This window comes from Mixophyes fleayi, chromosome 5 (genome assembly GCF_038048845.1).
Source record: "Mixophyes fleayi isolate aMixFle1 chromosome 5, aMixFle1.hap1, whole genome shotgun sequence".
Classification (NCBI taxonomy): Eukaryota; Metazoa; Chordata; class Amphibia; order Anura; family Limnodynastidae; genus Mixophyes; species Mixophyes fleayi.
Window position 1 is genome coordinate 7,756,034 of NC_134406.1, and position 23,097 is coordinate 7,779,130.

The following is a 23,097-nucleotide window of genomic DNA, read 5'->3' on the forward strand; positions in this document are numbered from 1 at the left end:
TGCCTTGCCCCTGCAGTCCGGGGCGGTGTGTCTGCATGCGGCGGCCAGGAGAGGCCACACCGCTGTGGTTAAAGCTCTGTTACAGAAGGGAGCGCACGTGGACGCTAGGACCAAGGAGAACTACACCGCCTTACACATTGCCGTGGAGTCCTGCAAGCCACAAGTGGTCCAGACCCTGCTCGGCTTTGGGGCACAAGTACAACCAAAAGGAGGGAAGGTAAAGCTGAGGACGGAGAGACAGAGATGTATCTAGGAGTGTTTGCATCCTGGACATGTGGGTTTTCCAGATAAGCCCCGCCTTGCAGAGTTTAGGCCACACCTTTTTTCATTACGCCACACCCCTCTGTAGCCCTTATGTCCAGTATCACAGATACTGAGAATAGCTCAATCATTGTACATTGCCAGACACAGACCTAAACCTGATCTCCTGACTGTGCCCTTGGCTCCTGCCCCTGATGCCCAATCCTTGTTACCATTCTGTGTGAAGAATAATGATTTATTCACATAAAGTGTATATACAGGAGGCAGCTGTTTTGTATATTGAACAAATATTCATAAGAGCGCAGTTGCTAAATAAATTAGCGACCAGTCGTGAGGCAGAGAATTAAGGGAACGCCTTCAGTCACATGAACATTAATTCCTCCCACAAAATGGCGGCCTCCATCGTGTGTAGACATTGAGCACACCTATCACCTTCTGGGCCAGTAGAATTTTTTTTTTAAAGTAAATCCAATATGTTGCTGATCTACAGTAGCAGATAAATCCCTAATACACTCAGGCAGGTAACTTGTAACTAAACATAGTGCAGGGTGACCTGTAATATCCTGTAGTGGTGGAGAGTGACCTGTAATATTGTGTAATAGTGTAGGGTGACCTGTAATATCCCATAGTAAGAGAGGATGGCCTGTAATATCCCATAGTAATAGAGGATGGCCTGTAATATCCCATAGTAATAGAAGGTGACCTGTAATATCCTGTAGCAGTGAAGGGTGACCTGTAATATCCCATATTAATAGAGGGCGGCCTGTAATATCCTGTAGCAGTGGAGGGTGACTTGTGATATCATGTAGTATAGTAGGATGATGTGTAATACCCTGTAGTGGGGGAAGGTGACCTGTAATATCGTGTAATAGTAGAGGGTGACCTGTGATATCCTGTAATATCCTTTAGTTATAGAGGGGTGACCTGTAATATCATGTAGTAGTAGAGGGTGACCTGTAATATCCTGTAGTAGTGGAGGGTGACCTGTAATATCCTGTAGTAGTAGAGGGTGACCTGTAATATCCGGTAGCAATGGAGGGTGACCTGTAATATCCTGTAGTAATGGAGGGTGACCTGTAATATCCTGCAGTAGTAGAGGGTGACCTGTAATATCCTGTAGTAGAGGGCGACCTGTAATATCCTGTAGTAATGGAGGGTGACCTGTAATATCCTGTAGTAGTAGAGGGTGACCTGTAATATCCTGTAGCAATGGAGGGTGACCTGTAATATCCTGTAGTAGTAGAGGGTGACCTGTAATATCCTGTAGTAGTAGAGGGTGACCTGTAATATCCTGTAGTAGTAGTAGTAGAGGGTGACCTGTAATATCCTGTAGTAGTAGTAGAGGGTGACCTGTAATATCCTGTAGTAATGGAGGGTGTCCTGTAATATCCTGTAGTAGTAAAAGGTGACCTGTAATATCCTGTAGTAATGGAGGGTGGCCTGTAATATCCTGTAGTAGTAGAGGGTGACCTGTAATATCCTGTAGTAGTAGAGGGTGTCCTGTAATATCATGTAGTAATGGAGGGTGGCCTGTAATATCCTGTAGTAGTAGAGGGTGACCTGTAATATCCTGTAGTAGTAGAGGGTGACCTGTAATATCCGGTAGCAATGGAGGGTGACCTGTAATATCCTGTAGTAATGGAGGGTGACCTGTAATATCCTGTAGTAGTAGTAGAGGGTGACCTGTAATATCCTGTAGTAGTAGTAGTAGTAGTAGTAGTAGTAGTAGTAGTAGTAGTAGTAGAGGGTGACCTGTAATATCCTGTAGTAGTAATAGAGGGTGACCTGTAATATCCTGTAGTAGTAGAGAGTGACCTGTGATATCCTGTAGTAGTAGAGGGTGACCTGTAATATCCTGTAGTAGTAGAGAGTGACCTGTAATATCCTGTAGTAGTAGTGAGTGACCTGTAATATCCTGTAGTAGTAGTAGAGGGTGACCTGTAATATCCTGCCTTCTTAGATTGCAGAACAGCTCAGTCCTGGACTCTAAGACTAATGTTAATCAGTATCAATACACCATAATTACATACATGAGTATTTCATATTCCAAATATATATCGACGTCTATATTGTCTTTTCATATCCTGTTATAAATACATTTTTACATATTACAAACATTTTCCTTGTCATCCCCAAGTTCATGAAACACGAATCAAAGTTTATCTGATTGACACTCTGTAAAAGAATAAATCAGGGACTTTAGCAAAGACTGTTTTCACCTTCCCAGTGACACACTGGTTGGTGGCATCTTTCTTATTAAACTTGTAACTGTGGTCACTTGTGTTACTTTATATGGACACATGAGGGCGACAGACTCTCACGCTGGGATGTTGTAAACCAGGACTATGAATGAGCACTGACAGTTTTATGGGATACATTTTATTACAAGAGTTGTGTGATGTTTTTCTGATATATCTTAAAGTGAAATAAATGAGTTGTCTGTTTTATTCAGCAGACTTATTTTCATCCAAACGTTTGGAACAGGGAGGTGATGTCAGATTGTGGCCTGTTTACACTTAAAGGACTGTAAATGCACCAACTGTTTCATTTATATATTGCAGTATATCTCCCTATAAAGAGAATTATCATTAAATATGTTATAGCCTTGTCTTTATCTTACTATAGAAATGATTAAAGCTTTACGCATAATGGCGGAACTGCCGGGGGTGCAGAGATCTGACATCTGGCAGCGAAGGCTAAAACATTGTTTAAATTAGCTTGTAAGCGGGCGACCAGCGCCCTCATACCTCTTTGTCTGTCTGTTAATCATGTTTTATTACGGTGTTGGCGCTACATGAATAAATGATGATAAATACGATTATATGACGACTTTGTCATCTCTCAGGCAGAGGAAACGCCTCTACATATCACTGCTAAAATAAAGGACGGAGAGAAAGTGGCTGAGATACTGCTGAAGAGCGGAGCAGACGTTAACATGGACCGAGCGGTGAATAGATTATATAAATAATAAAATATCTTGTATATTAAATGATGACCAACCCCCCCCCCAATCGCATCTGTTTGCCAGATATGCACCATGAAAGTAAAATACACTGTTCAGTGTTACCCTCATATCCCTCTGCGGCCCCTCCTATTTCCTTAGCACTGTGTCCTGATACCATCTCCTACTAGTCTGAAAGCTGATTCTGCAGGCGTCACTGGCCCCACCCCCGTGTATCAATCAACCAATCCACACAGTGCATTTCTGTAACGAAAGTCTGAAAATCTGTCACTCAATCTCTGCCTACTCAGAGAATCACCTGTGAAAGAGATGATGGCGGCGTACTGCACAACTGTCCCATTTTATATCAGACAGTCCTGAATCTAACAGGCTGCCCCAGTCCTGACAGACGGAATTTTGGGAAGTAACAATTATGAGACAGTCACGGTTTTCGAGATTACCCACTAAGGCTGACAGTACACAGTCACCAGTATGGCACCTTCCATTTATGAAGAAGACAGAATAAGCCATATTGATATTTGAAACATTATAATCTCAATTCCTCATAAACTGTCATTTCAAATCTATCAGTGATATTTTTTCCTTGTTGTTACCAGAATGGAGAGACTGCGTTGCACGTCGCAGCTCAATATGGCAATGTCAAGATGATTACCGCCCTGATTAACGAAGGAGGGGAAGTCGCGTGGCAATCAAAGGTGATGATTATCGGTTATTGATCGATACTGATTACTAGGACATTGTTTTTTTGTTGTCAGTGTTTCATGCATAAATACTATATAGCACTAATACTACAATATTTGAACTATTTTGTCTAGAGATGTTCACTGACCTCCGTGTTTTGGTTTTAGATCTGGATTAACTTTGTGTTTTGGTTTTGGTTTTGGCAAGACCGCCCTCGCGGGTTTTGGTTTTGGTTTTGAATCCCGATTTTTTCTAAAGTGACGATTTTTTTTTCTTCTTTTCTAAAATCACATAATTTGGCTCATTTTTATCCCTCCATTATTATTAACCTCAATACCATTAATTTCTAGTCATTTCCAATCATTTTTTGTCAAGTGACAAGAACACTGCTATCCCTCCTGTTTCTGTGTGAGCAATGGCACCGAGCAATGTCACTGGAGACTGGAGAATGACAAGAAGACTGCTACCCCTGTTTCTGTGTGAGCAATGTCACTGGGGACTGGAGAGTGACAAGAACACTGCTACCCCTCCTGTTTCTGTATGAGCAATGGCACTGAGCAATGTCACTGGGTACTGGAGAGTGACAAGAACACTGCTCCTCCTGTTTCTGTGTGAGCATTGGCACTGAGCAATGTCACTGGGGACTGGAGAGTGACAAGAACACTGCTACCCCTGTTTCTGTGTGAGCAGTGGCGCTGGATCTCCTGGGGAGGGAGGTACTTATGGAATACAAAACCCGCTAGATTGACAACGCAACAATGACGTTTTGCCTCAATTTAAATCTGAGGACGTGCAAAAGTAACGAGCCGGCTCGCGAGCCTGCTCAGATCCCCTAAGTTGGGCTGGGCTTGGTTTTCAGAAAACCGAGCCTGAGCATCTCTAATTTTGTCACAAAACTTTAGAGATTTCATCAATCATCACCCTCCTGCTGATTGTTACCTTATGGTTGCCTTGATGCACTGCATTCTTTTTTGAGATTTGTTATAATCCTCAATAATGCTTTTCTTTAGGAACATGTGCATAGGCTTTGCTTCCAAATATTTTAATGTGCCACAAGTCAGCTTGCTTCCATTGCATAATTCACAGAAAGTTTTCTCAATAATGTTTCCAAGTAAGTGGGCAGTCATAGCTTCTTCTCCCCAGTCTGTGGTTCACACATCAGGAGTATGTTTCTTCTACTTTCCCAGATTCATGCTCAGCAATACCATTTTTTTGTGGTTATTGGAACTTGCTTTTGTCTTCTTGCCCGTGTACTCTGTCCCATTATCTGCACAGAGTATTTCTGTATCCTGCCAAATGCATTGCTTACTTGGGCAAGATATTCTTCAAGTTTCTCTGGTACTTTATCCTTGTTTCATAGCAGATAATTAATGTATCTTCGCCAGTAGCTCTGGATTGTAGACTGCAGAAATCAATGCCCTGTCATGTTAGATAATGAAAACATAGACTAATTTTTTATTATATTACACCCAATAAGGAGTTTATATTAATGCTATATAACTTTCTTCTTCCCAGAAAGTGTTGTTTATCTTAACAACAAACACTGCCATCTAGAACTATCTAAACTAATAATAGTTGTTGGACAGGTAATAGGGTAATAAAAAATAATCACTTTTATATATGTCAATAAATGCCTCTTATATAGAGACCTAAAGTGGGTACATTTTTTGTGTTACATTCCACAAGTATTTTTTTCTGAAATATTTGCAAAGTTTTATTGCAATGGAAATGTTATGAAGAAACTTGGCAACAGAGAATTCTCTCTTTGTACGTTAAACAGGTTTGTTAGTGCAGAAATAAACTCAATAACTGTAATATTACGCAAAAAGATAACCTAATGGCCTCTCTTACTAAAAACAGTGTGTGATCCCTTAAGTGATTATCTAAACCTCTGATATGTTATTTATCATGTATAAGAGACTCAGAAATCTCTGGCTTCCCAGTTGTGGTGAACTACACCCTGGCAGGGCATGCTGGGCTATGTAGTTCAGCGACACTTGGTGAGCCGCAGACTGCTGACCTTTGACCTATGTAATCTGTGTCTGTAGTAACACTAATCTCCTGGCAGAAACTGTATCTTATATTGTGCACTTGTCTCCCCAGGCGAGAGAAAACGCACTTCACACCGCCGTCCGCCACTGCCACCTGCCCATCGTCAAACTTATACTCAACTATTTGGCAAATGAAAAGAGCCAGGCTCATGCTGTATCTTGTGTGAACCAGCCCAACCAGGTGTGTTATTATATTATTTCTCAACATATTCATTGAAACATTATAATTATTAGTGGGGCCTCTTTCATTTGTCCGTCCACAAGGACCTGTGCAGATCTTGTGCCAGCTCAGTTGTAAAAATATCTCAATAATTTATTATTTATCCTAATTTACCCTCTTAAATGGTCTGACTGATTTATTGTCTTGTGCATGTTCTCCTATATTTTTGATACTTATAATGCACAGTCTACCTGATCTACATGTATGCCCTTCAGCCATGCCTTCATATCATTAGGTTAGTTATTTATATATGTTGCTTTCCTGTGATCTATGCATGGGCTGATTTGTGTCATAACAGAGCAAAGAAAGTAAACAGCTCTGTCTGATGATATAAAATCATGGCTGAAAAACACCGATGGGAACCAGAAAGGTGCATCATTGTATTTACCAATGATTGCATGTACAAGGTGTTATGATTTCTAATGAATACAGGACATGGCAATAGTAGTAGAAAAACCAAGCATCTTTATTTAGGCAAAATATGTGTAGAAGGATTGAGTTCGTGGAATATGCAGATTTCAGGTAGCAGAATAAACAGGTATACTCCAATACACAATTATGAACAAGTGTGATGAATGGCAGGAATAGTCCACAGAAGCAACAGGTTCCAAGCAATGACAAATACAGTTTAAATGCAGGGACAAGTATAATGAGTTAACCAATTGCCAGGAGGCACGAGGCTCCAGACTAAGGAGGCTGGGGTCAGGATTCCAGATTGCCAGAGGCACGAGGCAGTCCAGGGAAGCAGACAGACTAGCAGAGTCCAGTGACTAAGCAGAGGTTAGGACAATAAGAGTTCAAGCAGAACCCAATAGCCAGGCAGAGGTCAGGGTCACAAGAAAATAAACATAGTCCAGTAATCAGGCAGAGGTCAGGGCAACAGGCAAAGAAGCAGGGTCCGGTAATCAGACAGAGGGTCACAACAGGAGATAAGACAGCAGCAAAGCAAAACTGGGATAAACAGGAGACAAACAGCAGCCAGGTATAAACGATGAATTGCACAGAGCACAGATTGAGGCAGGTATATGACGCTGTGAGACAGGTGCAGTTCTAATCAGGTAAGGAGATTAACTCCTACAGGCATGGTGTGAAGTTCAGGGGCAGAACAGCAGCACCTCTGGTGGATTTGAGGTACTGCAGCCACATACAAAGTATAGGCAGAGTCGTAACACAAAGCCACAAGCTAAAGTCATCTGAAGATGGATAAGGTCTTTAAAGATCTTTCATCTAAGGCCTAAATTATTGTGATATAAACGTACACTATCCAAAACTTTGCAGTTCTAACTATCCCTTGAGATTTTACTATACAAAAAAAAAGTTGGATATATGGTCTTTCTTTCACACAAAAGTGCGTTTAATACCACAACCTTCCTGCATCAGTGTGACAGGAGCCTCATATCATTAGTCTGTGCTGTTGGAGGAACCTGCTCCTTTCCCTATATAACTCTCAGGGACACTTGCAGCCCTGTCCTCTCTGATATAATCACACTGGACAGGTCACACCGCCTCCCACATGATCACCACTCAACTCCTGCAGCTGCGAATATTCAGATGATCTGATTGGCCAATAACCAGGGTACACACAGACGAGCAGGAGATGAAAATTGAATACACTAAAATGATCAAACCCTAGTCAAGCACACTTAAAAAACACCACACCGAAAAATCCTTCAAATCAAATATATATTAAACATTTAATTTCTGAGAAACTGCAGTACTTAAGAGAACTCTGTTCCTGCAATTATTTGGAATCATTTACTTTTCTGCTTTTGTTTTAGGAAGGAGAGACACCTCTGCATTTAGCTGCGGCCATTACAAAAGACATGATCCACTTTGAGGAAGAGGACGTGAGAATCATCCGGCTGCTTATGGAACATGATGCTGATATCTCTTGTACCACAGCTCAGGTAAAGGTGACTCATTACAAGTAATGCAAAAATAAATATACATCTATAGAGGAGTGCTCACTAACCATTCCTGTGCATCAGCCTTCTGCCAGAGACACGTCATTGCTCCTTTTGTTCCTCTCCCACCTCCTCCCAACAGCTCCTTATTTTCCCAGAAGTCCTGCACACTAACGGAGACCTTGCCCTCCACAGTGCATGATCAGGAATATCTTGACTATTTACTGGAAGAAACTGCAGGTTAGGAAGATGGGAACTTGGGACAAAGTAGTCCTGAAGTCCAACCCTTTCATAATATAGACAACATTACAGGCAGCAGGATTAGTGTTAGAACCAATGATCTAGAAAATGCTTCTACTTTTGAGCAAATTTTGCTAATATATTATTTGTTAATATACAGAGTGTTTTTTTTTATTTCAGATACTATGGAATTTGTCTTAATTGTCCCTAAATGAAGAATAATTTTAAATGGGCATGAAATACACTGGATCGGAGCTGATTCAGGATTGTAAATATTTGTTTAAATCTATATAAAAACAATCTAATTACCAAACGATTGTTGGATTATCCTCGTTACTTATGGATTGGTTGGCTATAAACACTAAGGGGTAAATGTATCAAGCTGAGAGTTCTCCAGCGGGTTTGCAAAGCCAATCAGATTCTAGCTATCATTTATTTAGTTACCCTAGTCTCTCCCTGTCTGTCTGTCTGTGTGTGAGTGTGTGTCTATAGTAGGGAATTTAGACTGTAAGCTCTAATGGGACAGGGACTGATGTGAATGAGTTCTCTGTACAGCGCTGCGGAATTAGTGGCGCTATATAAATAAATAATGATGAATGATGATGATAGGCAACATCTCCACTTTTCAAACCAGCCGGAAAACTCTCAGATTGATACATTTACCTCTAAATGTTAAATAATCAGCCAGATTCCTCATTTAGAAGCGAGGCATCTGGTATAAGGGATTTCCTAGTTTTGGTCAAGTAGTGGTTACTTGATGTAGGGAGTCTCAAGACGTCATATTGTGCGGTGACATTACAGCGTACAAGGACTCAGCCTGTCCGGTCTTCTCCCATCGAGCGATAGAAGCAATAACTATAACCTATGTTACACATATCTGGCCCTTGTGGCCCCTGCTTCTGGAGAGGCTGATAGGGGGGAATAGACAAAGGTTTTGAATCCCCATTTTATTCATATTTACCTACTCTCCCGGAATCTCTGGAAGACTCACCAGTTTCGGGTACTTCTCCCCCAACTCCCGAACCGTAGATCAACCCTCCAGGCCACGCCCACTACCGTACGGTGGTGGGCGGGGAGAGGGCTTGATCACGTGATTGGCTGTTAGCCTCATCATCATTGCCTTCGCCCCCTGCTGGGCGAATACGAGAATTACTTTATTAGACTATTAGAAGATACTGGGGTTCCGTTAATATATTAAGGTTTTCTGCTGAGCTCTAAAGAGATAACTTGATAATAATAATATATTGTCATTTAAATTAATATAATGTAGATATCATTTACATAGGTTTATAGTTATATTAATGCTAAAAATCTATAAATAGAACACAACAGTGATTTTTTAGTAAAATAAAAGTAGTATAGAAGTGAAGACAACGGACCTGATTCATTAAGGAAAGTAAGGCAAAATAAGGAGTAAATTTGATCCTGGATAAACCATGTTACAATGCAAGGGGTGCAAATTAAAATATTATTTTGCACGTAAGATAAATACTGGCTGTTTTTCATGTAGCACAGAAATATTTGATAGCTTTATTCTTACACTGAAATGTAAAGTTGATCTAGGACATGCCCTACCCCAACTATAAATCTGTCTCCACATTTTAAATTTACCTCCCTCTCCAAGGCAACATGGTTTTGCCCAGGTGCAAAGTTACTCCTTTTCCCTACTTTACTTTCCTGAATGAATCAGGCCCAACTTTCGATGCTGTATATTCACTTTATTCATCGATCCGGCCGATGGTAACGTTCATACAGCGCATGGAATTTAAATTAATGTTAAGTATTATGAAAATATTTATTTGGCAGGTTTACACTGTTTAAAGCACTTGTTGACTTTTTAGAAGATTTGTGTCGTTTCCCCCCGACGCAGGCTCCGGGGGGACGGGGGACATCTCAGTACATATTCCCCCCCCCCCCTCTCAATTTGCTGTTTATACTGAAATCTCCATCTTGTAAACGTAGTTCAGGACTTGGCTCCAACATCCTACCCCAGACGTTACTAAAACATAAAAGCCGACACTGAGGAGGGGACAGCGTGTGTCTGACAGAACTGTATACAAAGAGGGTGTTTAAGAAAATAAACTGCAAGAGATATGAGAGAAGAGAGCATGAATTTGACCTCGCAGGTCAATCCCCAGATTTATGTAACAGGCTAATGAGTGACAAATCTGTGATATTTTGTGTCATTAATGTTGCAAATAATTGCTACAGTTGCTCGTCTATCAGGTGATAAAGTGGAAGAAGGAATATGATGGTAACTGTTGCAGAAACTGGTTATGCTGCTTAGATTTACTAATAGGTTGGATTGATGAAATCACCAGTTTTCTGCGTTTTTCCCAGCGGTTTAAAAGCGCCGGATTTACTAAAAGCCAAACAGTTTTACAAAGCGTCACTTTACGGCAGCACGTTGGCTCAGTGGTTAGCACTTCTGCCTCACAGCACTGGGGTCATAAGTTCGATTCCCGACCATGGCCTTATCTGTGTGGAGTTTGTATGTTCTCCCGGTGTTTGCGTGGGTTTCCTCCGAGTGCTCCGGTTTCCTCCCACACTCCAAAAACACACTAGTGGGTTAATTGGCTGCTATCTAAATTGACCCTAGCCGGTCTGTGTGTGTATGTTAGGGAATTTAGACTGTAAGCCCCAATGGGGCAGGGGCTGATGTGAATGAGTTCTCTGTACAGCGCTGCGGAATTAGTGGCGCTATAAAAGTAATTGATGATGATGATCACATTGTTTATCACCATCCCGATTCTTACCATGATAGAAATGAAAACCCATCAGATTTATAAAGCTGCAGTTTGATAAACTGTCGGCAAAACAGCCAAAAGATTCGAGAGGCACCAGTGACTTATGAATTACTGTGGTAACCATTATTTAATTGATAATTAACTTATGGGGGCAATATTTATTTCTCATTATATTAAGGAGGCATTTTTTTTGTATTGGTATATTATGGGGGCAATAAGAATATATAATTATATTAAGGGAAAATAGCATTTGACTGCTAACAGGGGAAATAATTATTTATGATGGGGCAACGCTTATTATATGGTACTAAGATTGCTCAGCTTAGAGGGAACACTGGTGGGGACTCACACAGAGTGCAGCAAAATACATGACAAGGGAGTCAGACAGTAGACAGACGTGGGACAATAGGTAGAGAGGACCCTGCCCGTGAGAGCTTACATTCTAGAGGGAGGGGTGGTGAGAGACAGTAGGACCAATTGGGGAAAGATGTAGATGTCAGCTGAGGAAGAGGAGGTGGTAGGATAGGACGAGGTGAGTTTTGAGTGAGCATTTGAAGGACTGAAAGTCGGGGGAGAGTGTTGTGCTCAATTACATATTCTCTGTACAGCGCTGCGGAATATGGTGGCACTATATAAACAATAACAGATGATGGATAGTTCTATAGACAGATACATTGAGGAGGAATGTGTCACATTAATATATCCACCTTTATGCTTTGACATGTAAGACAGCGGAGTCTCCCCTACATTACTGCGCCAGGATGGGAAACGAAGATATTTTGCTGGAAATGATCAAACATATTGGATCCAATCAAATGCAACAGACCATGAACAAGCCAGCACAGGTGACTGTCTATGTGTATAACAGCTGTAATACAGATAAGTGTTGAATGGCTACTTCTACCGATGACAGCAGCAAGAATACACCCGTCACTTTATGTTCTACATCTTCCAGTCTGCATGTTTAACTCTTTCCATTCCTGTACGGCCTCTCTGTAGACTGTAACCGCAGCAATAACATCTGGAGGCACTGCCCTCTAGTAGAACAATAAATAGAACAAGACTTATGTTATTTTTGCAAATGAAATATATTTAAAATTTCTGATGCGTTTAATTTTTCACTACTTTTTTTTAAAAATCTCTTTTTATACCACCCCTTTAATTTAACCATTGATAATAAAACTGCCATAAAAGCAGTTCATCCGTCCTGTCATGTGATATGTGAGTCCACCATCTATTGGATTTTAAAGTTGCTCATTAGTTTATAATGCACTAGAGAGAACTAGAGTTACTCTCACAATATTCTCACAGCAGTCTGATCTGCAAATCAAATATGACTTTTCAGTTTGGAATTTGAGTGATTTGTTTATTAGAAAAACAGCTGGCATCGGGGATAGTGACTTATTACTGGCATTTGTGGGGGTCGGATGGGTTTGTTTGTAGAGAGGAGAAAATGACGGCTGCAGTCCCACTTGTGTCCTGCAGATGGCAGTGCAGAGCCCTTCTTTTGCCTATGTACTTTGTCTCTCCAGTTTGTAGATGGGCCAAGTACATAATTTACACTATAGTTTCTATGCATGTTTGTATTTAGTAGTTTTATACATAAGCTCCTGAAAATATGTAAATATTTGCCGAGCAGGAGTTTACTTGACGTGTAACATTGTAGCACAGGGGCACAAAACTTCCCCAATGTGGGTGTTATGTTACCCATAAATAATTTGATTTTACCACTGTTTAAATGAGATAATCCTCAGAACAAAGCATCCAATTATTTATTGTTTAAAGATGTATTATTCATCTGGTGTCCTCTATTTAATCTATGTTTTTTGTTTATTTCCAAATATTAAAGTAACACATAAGTCAGTGCAGTGATTAATGTGAAGTTGAACTCAGAAACGTATGACCTATGCTGGGATGACATTGCCAGTTATCTTTATACATTATAGATTATGAGGTGAAAAGAAGTTTGGGAACTGCGCTCCTGTGCGTCCCAGCACAAATTAGGTCCTGTATACAGATATACATCCACTTACTCTATTACTATCTTACCCATGTATCCTACTCTTTGTATTAATTATTCTTCCGCTTTCCCTCGTTCTGTGAAAAATCTGTGCATGTGGGATTATTGCCAAATAATAGTAAGGAAATGTCCATTTGTTAAAAGTTGATTCCCGTAGTTTACATTTTGGGCTGTGCCTCTCTCTCCTCACTTCTGCTACCCTAGTTTTAATCAGACAGGCAGCATGAACAACGGCAAAACAGACCGCCAACGGGTTCATGCAGGTGCTAAGGGAGCATCAGTAAGCAAAAGGGAACTGCACGATAGTCTAAGTGCCAGAACTCATGTACGTAAGAGGATTTACTTAGGATAATCCTCTAAAAACTGATCATTCAGTTTTGGATATAATTTTCCTCTAACTTGATTCATATCCAATCATTTATAGGATGCTCTGTTATTCAGTTTTCTGTTGCATTATGGTTGAAAAACAGCATTTCTGCACTGTAACATTGGGGAACAATGGGGACTTTTTTGTGGGCTACAGCAACATTGTTTCAACAAAATATAAACAAAGTATTCAAAGTCTTGGCTGGGAGCCAAGTTCTATTGTAGTGGTCAGGGAAGGGGGAGGGGCTATGTGAGAGCTCAGACTATCATCATTTCAAATTGGATTGATGCAGATCAGCTGAAATCTCCAGGACACGACTATAAACAGTTAATATAGGATTATTTTTCTACAGAGAGTCGCTGGAATAGTTCATTGTAATGATATTCAGCTTATTTTGCTATCTATTGGTGATCTGGATTAACAGTAAAAATAGTGGATTTCTCTTTTTAACTCCTGTTTTGTCTTAGAACGGATGGTCGCCATTGCTTGTGGCTGCAGATAAGGGACACACGGGGATTGTGAAAATCCTGTTACAGAATCACGTCAGAGTGGACGTATTTGATGAGGTAAGATGACTCGGAAACATCATTATAACATGAGGTACATTATAAAATGAGATTATTGCTGTAAATAGATATCGCTGTTCTATTTGGTAAATAATTTTCTTGTCATAATAATTGCCCCCCCAAGGTAGTAACATTAGTGATTAGGTGGGGGCACACCGCTAACAAGACATAAGCAAACCGAGGGGGAGGGGGTTTCCTAGTGTCTTGAAACCCCCTCCAAGCCTGGGGCACTGTATAATTGAGGTGGCTGGATGCTGCCCCAGCTTCACACGGCTCTGCTTGAAAAGGAAGAGCTGCGTGCACCTAACAGTAGTGCATGCAGCATTGCCCATGTATATTATGGGGATAGGAAGAGTTGGAGAGCAGCCAAGCACTGTCTAATATTATAGTCACGCCTCCATACATGCTGGTCACGCCCACTGGTGGCGTGGTGTGGAAACCCCCCTCTACAAATCCTGCGTTTGCCCCTACAAGGGGGTACGTTTAAGGCTCTTACACCTGGCGCTTGTTGATCGGAGGCCACTACAACGCCCAACATGTCCCATGAACAAGGTCATCATGAAATTTTATTTGTAAAAATAATATTTTAATAAACATATACTTATAAACCCTGCAGAATAAGAACTGATAGAGAGAGAGCAGCATTCAATATAAATGGAAGTCCTACTATTCAATTTACTAATATCAGAAATAAGATCAAAGCGTTCGGACAATAGCGGAAGCAGCTTTCTATATATAGTATGAGATCTGAGTTCTTGTGCAGTTATTTCATATTGAAATATATGATAATTGCAGAGAGAGAAAAAAATCCAGAGACAAATGTTTAAAACTTGACCTGTGTAAGGAAGTTACTGACAGACGACAGCTGCGGTATCACCATCGGCCACCTGCTTCCCATTCTGGGATCCTCGGCATCCCCATCCTTATGCAATGTAATTCCCACGATGTGAACCCCATTGCATCAGTGCCCGTGGTCGTAGTGGACACAAAGAAGTGGCGGAGTGGAAATATAGTAATAGTGGTATGAAAAATATAATGGGAATGTAAGTGACTGGAATGTGATAGTCTACGTCCCCCAAACACACTGTCACGCGCATCATTTTTCGCAGGTACTAGTCCAATCAGGGGGTGGCTAGCAAATTTTAGCCTGGGGGGCAAGTCTCGGCTCAGCAGCCTATTAGGAACATTTTATAGGAAAAAACAATGTAGATAGCCCAGTGAACCAGCCCAAGGTAGCCCGCTATGGGACCGGCCCTGGGACAGATGCCCCCTGCCCCCCACCCCAGCCTGCCCCTAATCGCTGGCACACATCACTGAACCTTGTTTCTCACCAGTACACCCAATCCCTGCTGCCACTTACTACACAGACACCGTTATGTCCCATTTTGTAGACCACCTGTAAGTTTGCACCCAATATAAGTATCAGCTCCTAAATCTAATAATCCCTTTCATTCTGATACCCTCCCTAGTCCCTACCTTCAACATGTCATCATCAGATAATAAAAAACAGTCAATAATTGGCCAGAAGGATACTCTGAATTAATACTTACGTTGCCTGCTGGAAGACATGACATTGACAATCCCAATGACCTTGTGATACTAGAGAGTCTCTCCCATGTCCCCCGGTCTAATGAATCCTGTCCAACCCCTGCAGCCCCCACGACCTACGTAATAAGTCCAAAACAAGGGAGCAGGTCTGGTGTATCATACCCCAAAGACCAAGTGAGGGAAGGAAAGGCATCCTCTACGACCTTGGCATCCTCTACGACCTTGGCATCCTCTATGACCTTGGCCCCAGCTGTGTATAGGAAGGCATGAAAGGTCCTCTTCTAAATCTCCACCTCCTGCTGCCTACAAATTTCACCATTAAGCAATTGGTGGAGACTAGAGATGTTCACTGACCCCTGTGTTTTGGTTTTGGTTTTGGATCCCTATTATTTTTTTTCTACAACCCCAATTTTTTTCTAAAATCACATAATTTGGTTCTTTTTTTGCTCCCACATTATTACCTCAATAACATTAATTTCCAATAATTTCCAGTAAATTTTTGTCAAGTGACAAGAACACTGCTACCCCTCCTGTTTCTGTGTGAGCAATGGCACTGGATCTCCTGGGGAGGGTGGTACTTATGGAATCCAAAACTCGCTAGATCCGACAACGCAACAATGACATTTTGCCTCGATTCAGACCCGAGGACACGCGAAAATACCGAGCCAGCTCACGAGCCTACTCAAATCCCCTAAGTTGGGGTGGGCTCGGTTTTCAGAAAAAAACAAGCCCAAGCATCTCCAGTAGAACCACAGAAAATTATAATAAGAACAAATGTTCCCTAGGCAGATGCCTCTCATGCCTACATAATATATATACCCCTGTAGGTGATAACGAAGAGAGAAAAGTCCGTTGATTGGGAGTCCATGGCTTCAACGTCTCTCATGGTCAACTACAATTAGCCCTAATACACCCTTGCGTTTGATTCCATAAAATCATATCTGACCGTACCTTGTACTAAACATTTATAGAAACTACAGTCAAAAGTAAATATTTATTAAAAATAATATTAACTTTAAAGTCTGATGATTTATATTGCGTCACAAAATCCTTTTGTTTTATCTCCTTAGCACGGCAAAGCGGCCTTACACCTCGCCTGCGAGAATGGCCACGACAAGATGGCCGACATCCTGCTGAGGCACAAAGCCTTTGTAAACACCAAAACCAAGCTGGGTCTCACACCGCTTCACCTGTGCGCACAAAACGGCTTCAACCATCTTGTTAAATTGCTTGTGGAGATCCACCAAGCCAGTACAGACGCCATGTCACTGGTAAATAGTATTATGTCTAACCTGAGAATAAAACGTAATGCAGTACAGCAAAACTAAGAGCAAATCTCTTAGGGGTACAAGTCCAGTATTACTCCACTGGGGGGCTGTTGTTTTCACTGAAACTTACATCGCTCTTAACCTTTCCTGAAAAATTGATAAAGGGTGTTATTACATAAATGCCGAAAGTTTACAATTCCTGATCAATACCAAATTTTATTTTATATGGGCATGCTATTACTAATTATCTATTGGCTGTTAGCTGTGGCATTACGCACTGTAAATCTGGAATTGTTACCTGGATATCTTATATCATTTTTACACAGTCTAACCTCTCCCAAAACAAGTTTTTATTGTAAACAAAAAAAATATTATGCATAATACAGGAGATAGTATATATTATTTATTAACAAGGAGCTGAGAGGTGCTGTAACCCAACGCACCCAATCAGATGTCAGCTTTCATCTGTCTGACTACACTAAGAGCTGATATCTGATTGGTTGCTATAGGTTACAGCATCTCTTTGAACTTTGCACCTTCTTATTAAATAATCTCTCTGTACAGTCTATGAGCGAACTTAGGGGTGTTTTTTTTTTACCCCCCTCTCCTAAAATAGGACTTCTTTTGAGACCTCTACATCTGGTCACACCCCCAAATATACCAGACCCCCAGGCTGTTGTATGGTGGAGTTTATCAACCCTTAGTTAAGCTGGGTACACACTACAGAAATTTAGACCAACTTTTTATGCCAAGCAATTTTACATACGATCGATGTTCCGATCGCTCGGTCCATGGACTGCATACACACAGCCTTGTTTAGGACGATAAAGGGAAGAGCGGACGTCCCTTTAGCGACTTTTTACAGCCATGTTGTCGTGAGCAATGACTGTAATTTCGTACTCACTGTTGTGGATCGGTCGGAAGTTTATACACACTACACAGCGGAAACGAGATTGGAACGAAAATATTAAACGGTACGACCAACCAAATGAGGCGATAATCGTCCATTTGGGCAGACTTTCGACCATCGTGTCACTGCACACACTGACCCGACTTTTGAACAAGCGGTCGTATGTCGGCTGTTTGAGCCGATTATTGGATGAAAACAGTGTAGTGTGTACCCAGCTTAAGATTGACAAAAGGGCTCTCAGAGAAAACAATGGTATTATAGGCAGTATAGTAGATGATTTTCTGCTAGGAGCGCTTGGCTTGCCTGGAGTCCGTAACATTTGTGTAATGAGTTAATTAATATTTATAATGCTCAGTTCCAATACTACTGTATAACAATGTCCTCTCCCTTTGCTGCTGTAGACCAAGCGAACCCCCCTGCACCTTGCAGCCCTGAACGGACAGCTGGATGTGTGTAACAGTTTACTGATGATGAAGGCGGATATCAATGCTGCTGATATTGTAAGATCCGCTGGATACAATGTAGCTGCTGGAGTGGAGAACACAGATATATTCAATATGTTACTGCCGATGTATCCCTGCTGGTTTCAGTATTACTGGGGGGAGCATGGGCAGTTATGTACTATATAAAGTGGATAACCGCCTTCAGATGACTTTAATCAGTTGGCTTGCATGTACCCTCCTGCAACATTAACTTGTTGTCAGGGGTGAAACAGTGCTCGCCAGGCAGCACAGTAAAATTTGGGTAGATGACACTCTGGGACCTCTCCTGAGCATGTGCGGTCCAGCACAGATTCCTAAACTCAGCGCCCCTTGTAGCTCCACCTATGCTTGTCATATTGTTTTTTCAGAACGAATTTCTACTGTGCTTTTCAGCCATGTCTTTGTATGATCATAAACATGCAACAGATGCTCACTAGATGCAGCTTTGTCAAATGCCGAGAGCGCAACCCTGCAAAAATAAATAATTTGGCCTAATGGTATAATGATATGGCTGAAAATAACATAGTAAAACTATAAAGAAAAACAATTTAATAGTGAAAGTTGGAGGAGGGTATGTGCATATTAATAAATTAGCCATCTTAAAGTTGCAAACCTCCCACCCCCTAAAAATGGGGCGTGGTTTTTAAAAACTTAATTCACTGTTGAGAAGACACATGGGATTATATTTACTAAACTGTGGGTTTGAAAAAGTGGAGATGTTGCCTATAGCAACCCATCAGATTCTAGATATAGTTTATTTAGTACATTTCACAAAATGACAGGTAGAATCTGATTGGTTGCTATAGGCAACATCTCCACTTTTTCAAACCCGCAGTTTAGTAAATATACCCCATGGACTTGCTAATTTTGGGGGTTTTTATTCAAGCTGCCATAAATAATTTACTGTATTCTAAGTGGTTACCATGGATTCACAATCACATGACATGTGATCTACTGAGTACAGAGACTTTGGAATGTTCATAGCAAAAAAAAACCGCCCCTCCTCCTTCTTCTGTCATTATGTAACCATCGAAGAGCTTCCTGACTGACTGGCTCGCTAGAGGCACTTTTATTGCACTGGCAGCCATATAACTCTACCCCACTGGTCAATTTTTGCAAAGGAAACTGACTATGACTATCACTTCAATGTTGTGTTAACAAAATGTACAAAAATTGCTGTTTATAAAATGTGGGATTGCACCTTCTAAGGTGCAAAACCTCTTGAACTAAGCAGCATCTTTGTAGAGGTCATCGATACAGCTGATGTTTTGTCGCCAGTTATCAATAAAAAATCTTTTATCAAAAGAATTTAGCAGATATGGGCATTGCATGAAAAAAAAAAAACATTTTTTAAAAACTGAAAAACTAATATTTAAAAACTAGACATTAATTGTTTAGTCAAAGAATAAATAATCTTATAAATGTAGCAGAATAAAGTAAGATACGAACATCCCTATGTAAATTATTCTTTGAGCACCATGACAATGGCAAATTATTGTGACTTCAAAAGTTTACAAATTGTCAATGGATGAACTGATACGATATATATAGACCAACAACTACATTGTGTTGGTAAACAATTTTCCTAAACTAACCGGATGACTCTTTACAAGAAGTGATTGATCTCCTCACCAGGAAGCTTGTAAAGAATATGATATCCTCTGCAGCGCTTAGAAACTGAGATCAGCTGTTTAGCCACCAGTGTATAATCACACGCGTGTGCACGCTGCTTGTTGTGTTCTGTGACGCATGTTGGTGGCATGATGTCTGTGTAGTTGCATCAGAGCCGACAGCTCTGCCACAAGTGTCGTTACAGACATGAAAGAGCCGCATGTCTGTCACACTAAGTATCTCTTCCTGGATTATCCCCCCCTGCAAGAGATCAGACAACCCCTGGACATTCTCTTGAGCTGCTCCCTTTCCTCTCAGTAATTATCCTGCACCGTCGGTGACACTGAAGTTGTGACCTTGATGTTAACATGAATTGTTGAGAGCATTTCCTTGTGTAGCGTCACTGAGAAGACTTGTACACCAGGCGGCTTCATTTACAGTCCCCAAGCTCCCGTCTGCACCAACACACAATAGTCATTGTTTGGTATATTATATATTTAGCAATAGTACAGTACATTTAATTCCCTTTAGTTTAATGCATTGGTTTGGACATGACCTTCTGCAACACCTATTAGATACCGCTGCTTTTTCTTCCTCGCTCTGTGTCATTATTGTCCGTAGAGCCAATTATTTATCTTGCTCTTGGATATGACACAGATTAGCTCTGCCCTGTGTACCGCATATCACGCTTTTATTCAAGGGCAGCAAAAACCACACGGCCTGGATGATATAAAGTCGTCTGAATGGGGACATCTCCTTTAAGGATATAAAAATACATTGCATCGATGGGATTTCCAAACTAACCATGCACTGAAAGTTGCAGGGGGAAAAATTCACCCTTTAGCGGGATGAATTTTACTGGCTTGTGTAAATTTGCAGCCTGGTGTATTGTTAATTGCAGGATTTATTTGGTAATAAGTTGTTGAGATTCAGTGATACAGTCCATTGCTCTTTTTACTCATTTTTTTATTGAAATCAGGGCCTGATTAAGACTAAGGGCTAGATTTACTAAGCTGCAGGTTTATAAAAGTGGGTATGTTGCCTATAGCAACCAATCAGATTCTAGCTGTCATTTCGTAGAGTGCACTAAATAAATGACAGCTAGAATCTGATTGGTTGCTATAGGCAACATCCCCACTTTTTCAAACCCGCAGCCCTAAGTCCATTTTCTCACCTTAAAATATGTCGCACTGCGCACTTTCTCCCGTATTTTGAGTTGACAGTATCTTACAGCCGCCACATCTGCTTGACACAGGGCTGTTCACGTGTAGGTTCAGTAGGGTCACAGGTCAGCCACGCCCCTTAGAGATGCGTTGATTTTGACTTAGAAATGCCTTCGATGTACATTTTAGAAGGTGTCATTTGTGAATCCCATACCCCTGAGTTGGTAATGATGACGCCCGTATCTATGCTCTAAGTTTAAAGTTTCACCTATCTTAAAATATGCACAATTTAAAATGCATCCATGGCGATATAATTGTACAGACGCAGTTTTGTGCTTATTGCAAAAGTCGTCCTTTTAAGTGTAACTATAAATCAAGCCAAAGATATATATATAATAACCATATATGTGACATAAGATAGTCAAATGTGAAAGGCGTAAGCTGAAACACAATGCACCAAGGTGCATAAATCATGCAGACATTACAGCGCAATAAATGACATACAAGGTACAATATAAAGCCCTACACTATACATCATGCATTGTACTGTGCCCACATTACCGGGAACAACATTATCAACAGAGTTCGGGCTGTTTATCTTCTACGTTCTGAGATGTAGGACGTGAGAATTACGGAGGTTTAAACTAGTTTACGGTGGCCGGGAAATGACAGTTGCACAGTTTATTGATTATAAAGGTTAGTAATTATAATCAGAAAGGTATTAGGAAGTTATATGTTGATAGAGAACACAATGGCTCTGATTTACAGTTGGGAGCAAATCCAGTTTTTGGGTACAATAGTTGCACCAGGACAAACCATTTCGTGCTGCGGGAGGGGGGGGAGGGGGATATAAAACACATGCGGCGAGGGGACTACAACCTAACTAGACTCACAGCTTGACAATAGAGGTGGTCAGTATGTGGGTGCATCATACAAGAGGGTGCAGTATTTCATACTCAGGGCCATCTTAGCAACATTATGGGCCCCCGGGCAAAGCAGTGCACCGGGGCCCCTAGATATAGATATAGATATAGATATATAGATGTATACAGATACAGATATAGATATATAGAGATAGATAGATGTACTTGCTCAGTGACCCTTGTAGTTTTTTTTTGCAGGATTATTTATTCTCATTAAGAGCCGTGCCTATGGGGCCCCATTGCCCGTGGGGCCCCCGGGCAGCTGCCCATCGGGCCCAATGGAAAAGATGGCCCTGTTCATACTTGCCTACTTTCAGGCAGTACAGTCCGGGAGAGGGGCGTGACTAGAGGGAGGGAGGGGGCGGGGTGCGGTCAATTGCGTCATTTTGGCTCCGCCCCCTGTGACAGAAATGATGTTTTGTCGCGGGGGTCAGGGCCAAAATAACGCGATTCACCGCACATCACGTTATTTTGGCCAGGGAATTGCGGGATGCGGGAGACTTGCCTGCTCTCCCCAGAGTCCGGAAGACCGACCCGGATCTCGGGAGTCTCCCGTACATTCCGGGTATTGGTATTTGCCCTGCATACAAAAAGATACTTACATTTCAACATGTGTAACATGGTTTGTGCAGATTCTACACCCAGGCCAGCTTAATCAGCCCCCAAGTCCGCATTTAAGAAGGCTGACGATGTTTCGTGTACAATAACACATGTAGAATCACATGACTTTCAGCATTTGGGCAGGTGACCTCAAGACAGGGGGAGTGGCTTTGGCACGGTGGGGGCGTGTTAACATCCCGATGGGGTGTGACCACACCACAGAGTACTGCTTAGTGTTTTTGAAGGGCTAGGCTGCCTGTTCTCCCCTCCCCTCCAAAACCGTCACTGCCATGACGGCACCCGGTCACCATGCAGTGAACAGGCGATCAATCGGAACTGGGGGGGGGGGGGGGGGGGTCTGCTATGTGGATGTTATGGGCACAATTAGAATACACAATCTTCAATTTTCTTCATTCCAATCACTTTTGGATGAATCTTTCATTCAATTTGGCCATCGACATTTAAATCCTACTAGATCATAAATCCTACTAGATTCATTGTCCCCATCGCACATTAACTAGAGAACAATTGGATTGATACATTTGTAGTTAGTTCAATGAGTAAAAGTCTTTG

At 41.4% G+C, this 23,097-nt stretch overlaps 1 protein-coding gene across 1 annotated transcript in view; it reads left to right on the forward strand.

Annotated features, from left to right (window-relative positions):
- LOC142158058 (uncharacterized) overlaps positions 1-23,097 on the forward strand; it is a 72,845-nt gene that overhangs the window by 24,316 nt on the left and 25,432 nt on the right. The window contains exons 9-17 of the mRNA XM_075211657.1: positions 17-217; positions 3,107-3,208; positions 3,820-3,918; positions 6,008-6,136; positions 7,954-8,082; positions 11,795-11,911; positions 13,921-14,019; positions 16,638-16,838; positions 18,147-18,245. Of these exons, the coding sequence (XP_075067758.1) occupies positions 17-217; positions 3,107-3,208; positions 3,820-3,918; positions 6,008-6,136; positions 7,954-8,082; positions 11,795-11,911; positions 13,921-14,019; positions 16,638-16,838; positions 18,147-18,245 (1,176 nt within the window). The remainder of the gene's footprint in view (positions 1-16; positions 218-3,106; positions 3,209-3,819; positions 3,919-6,007; positions 6,137-7,953; positions 8,083-11,794; positions 11,912-13,920; positions 14,020-16,637; positions 16,839-18,146; positions 18,246-23,097) is intronic.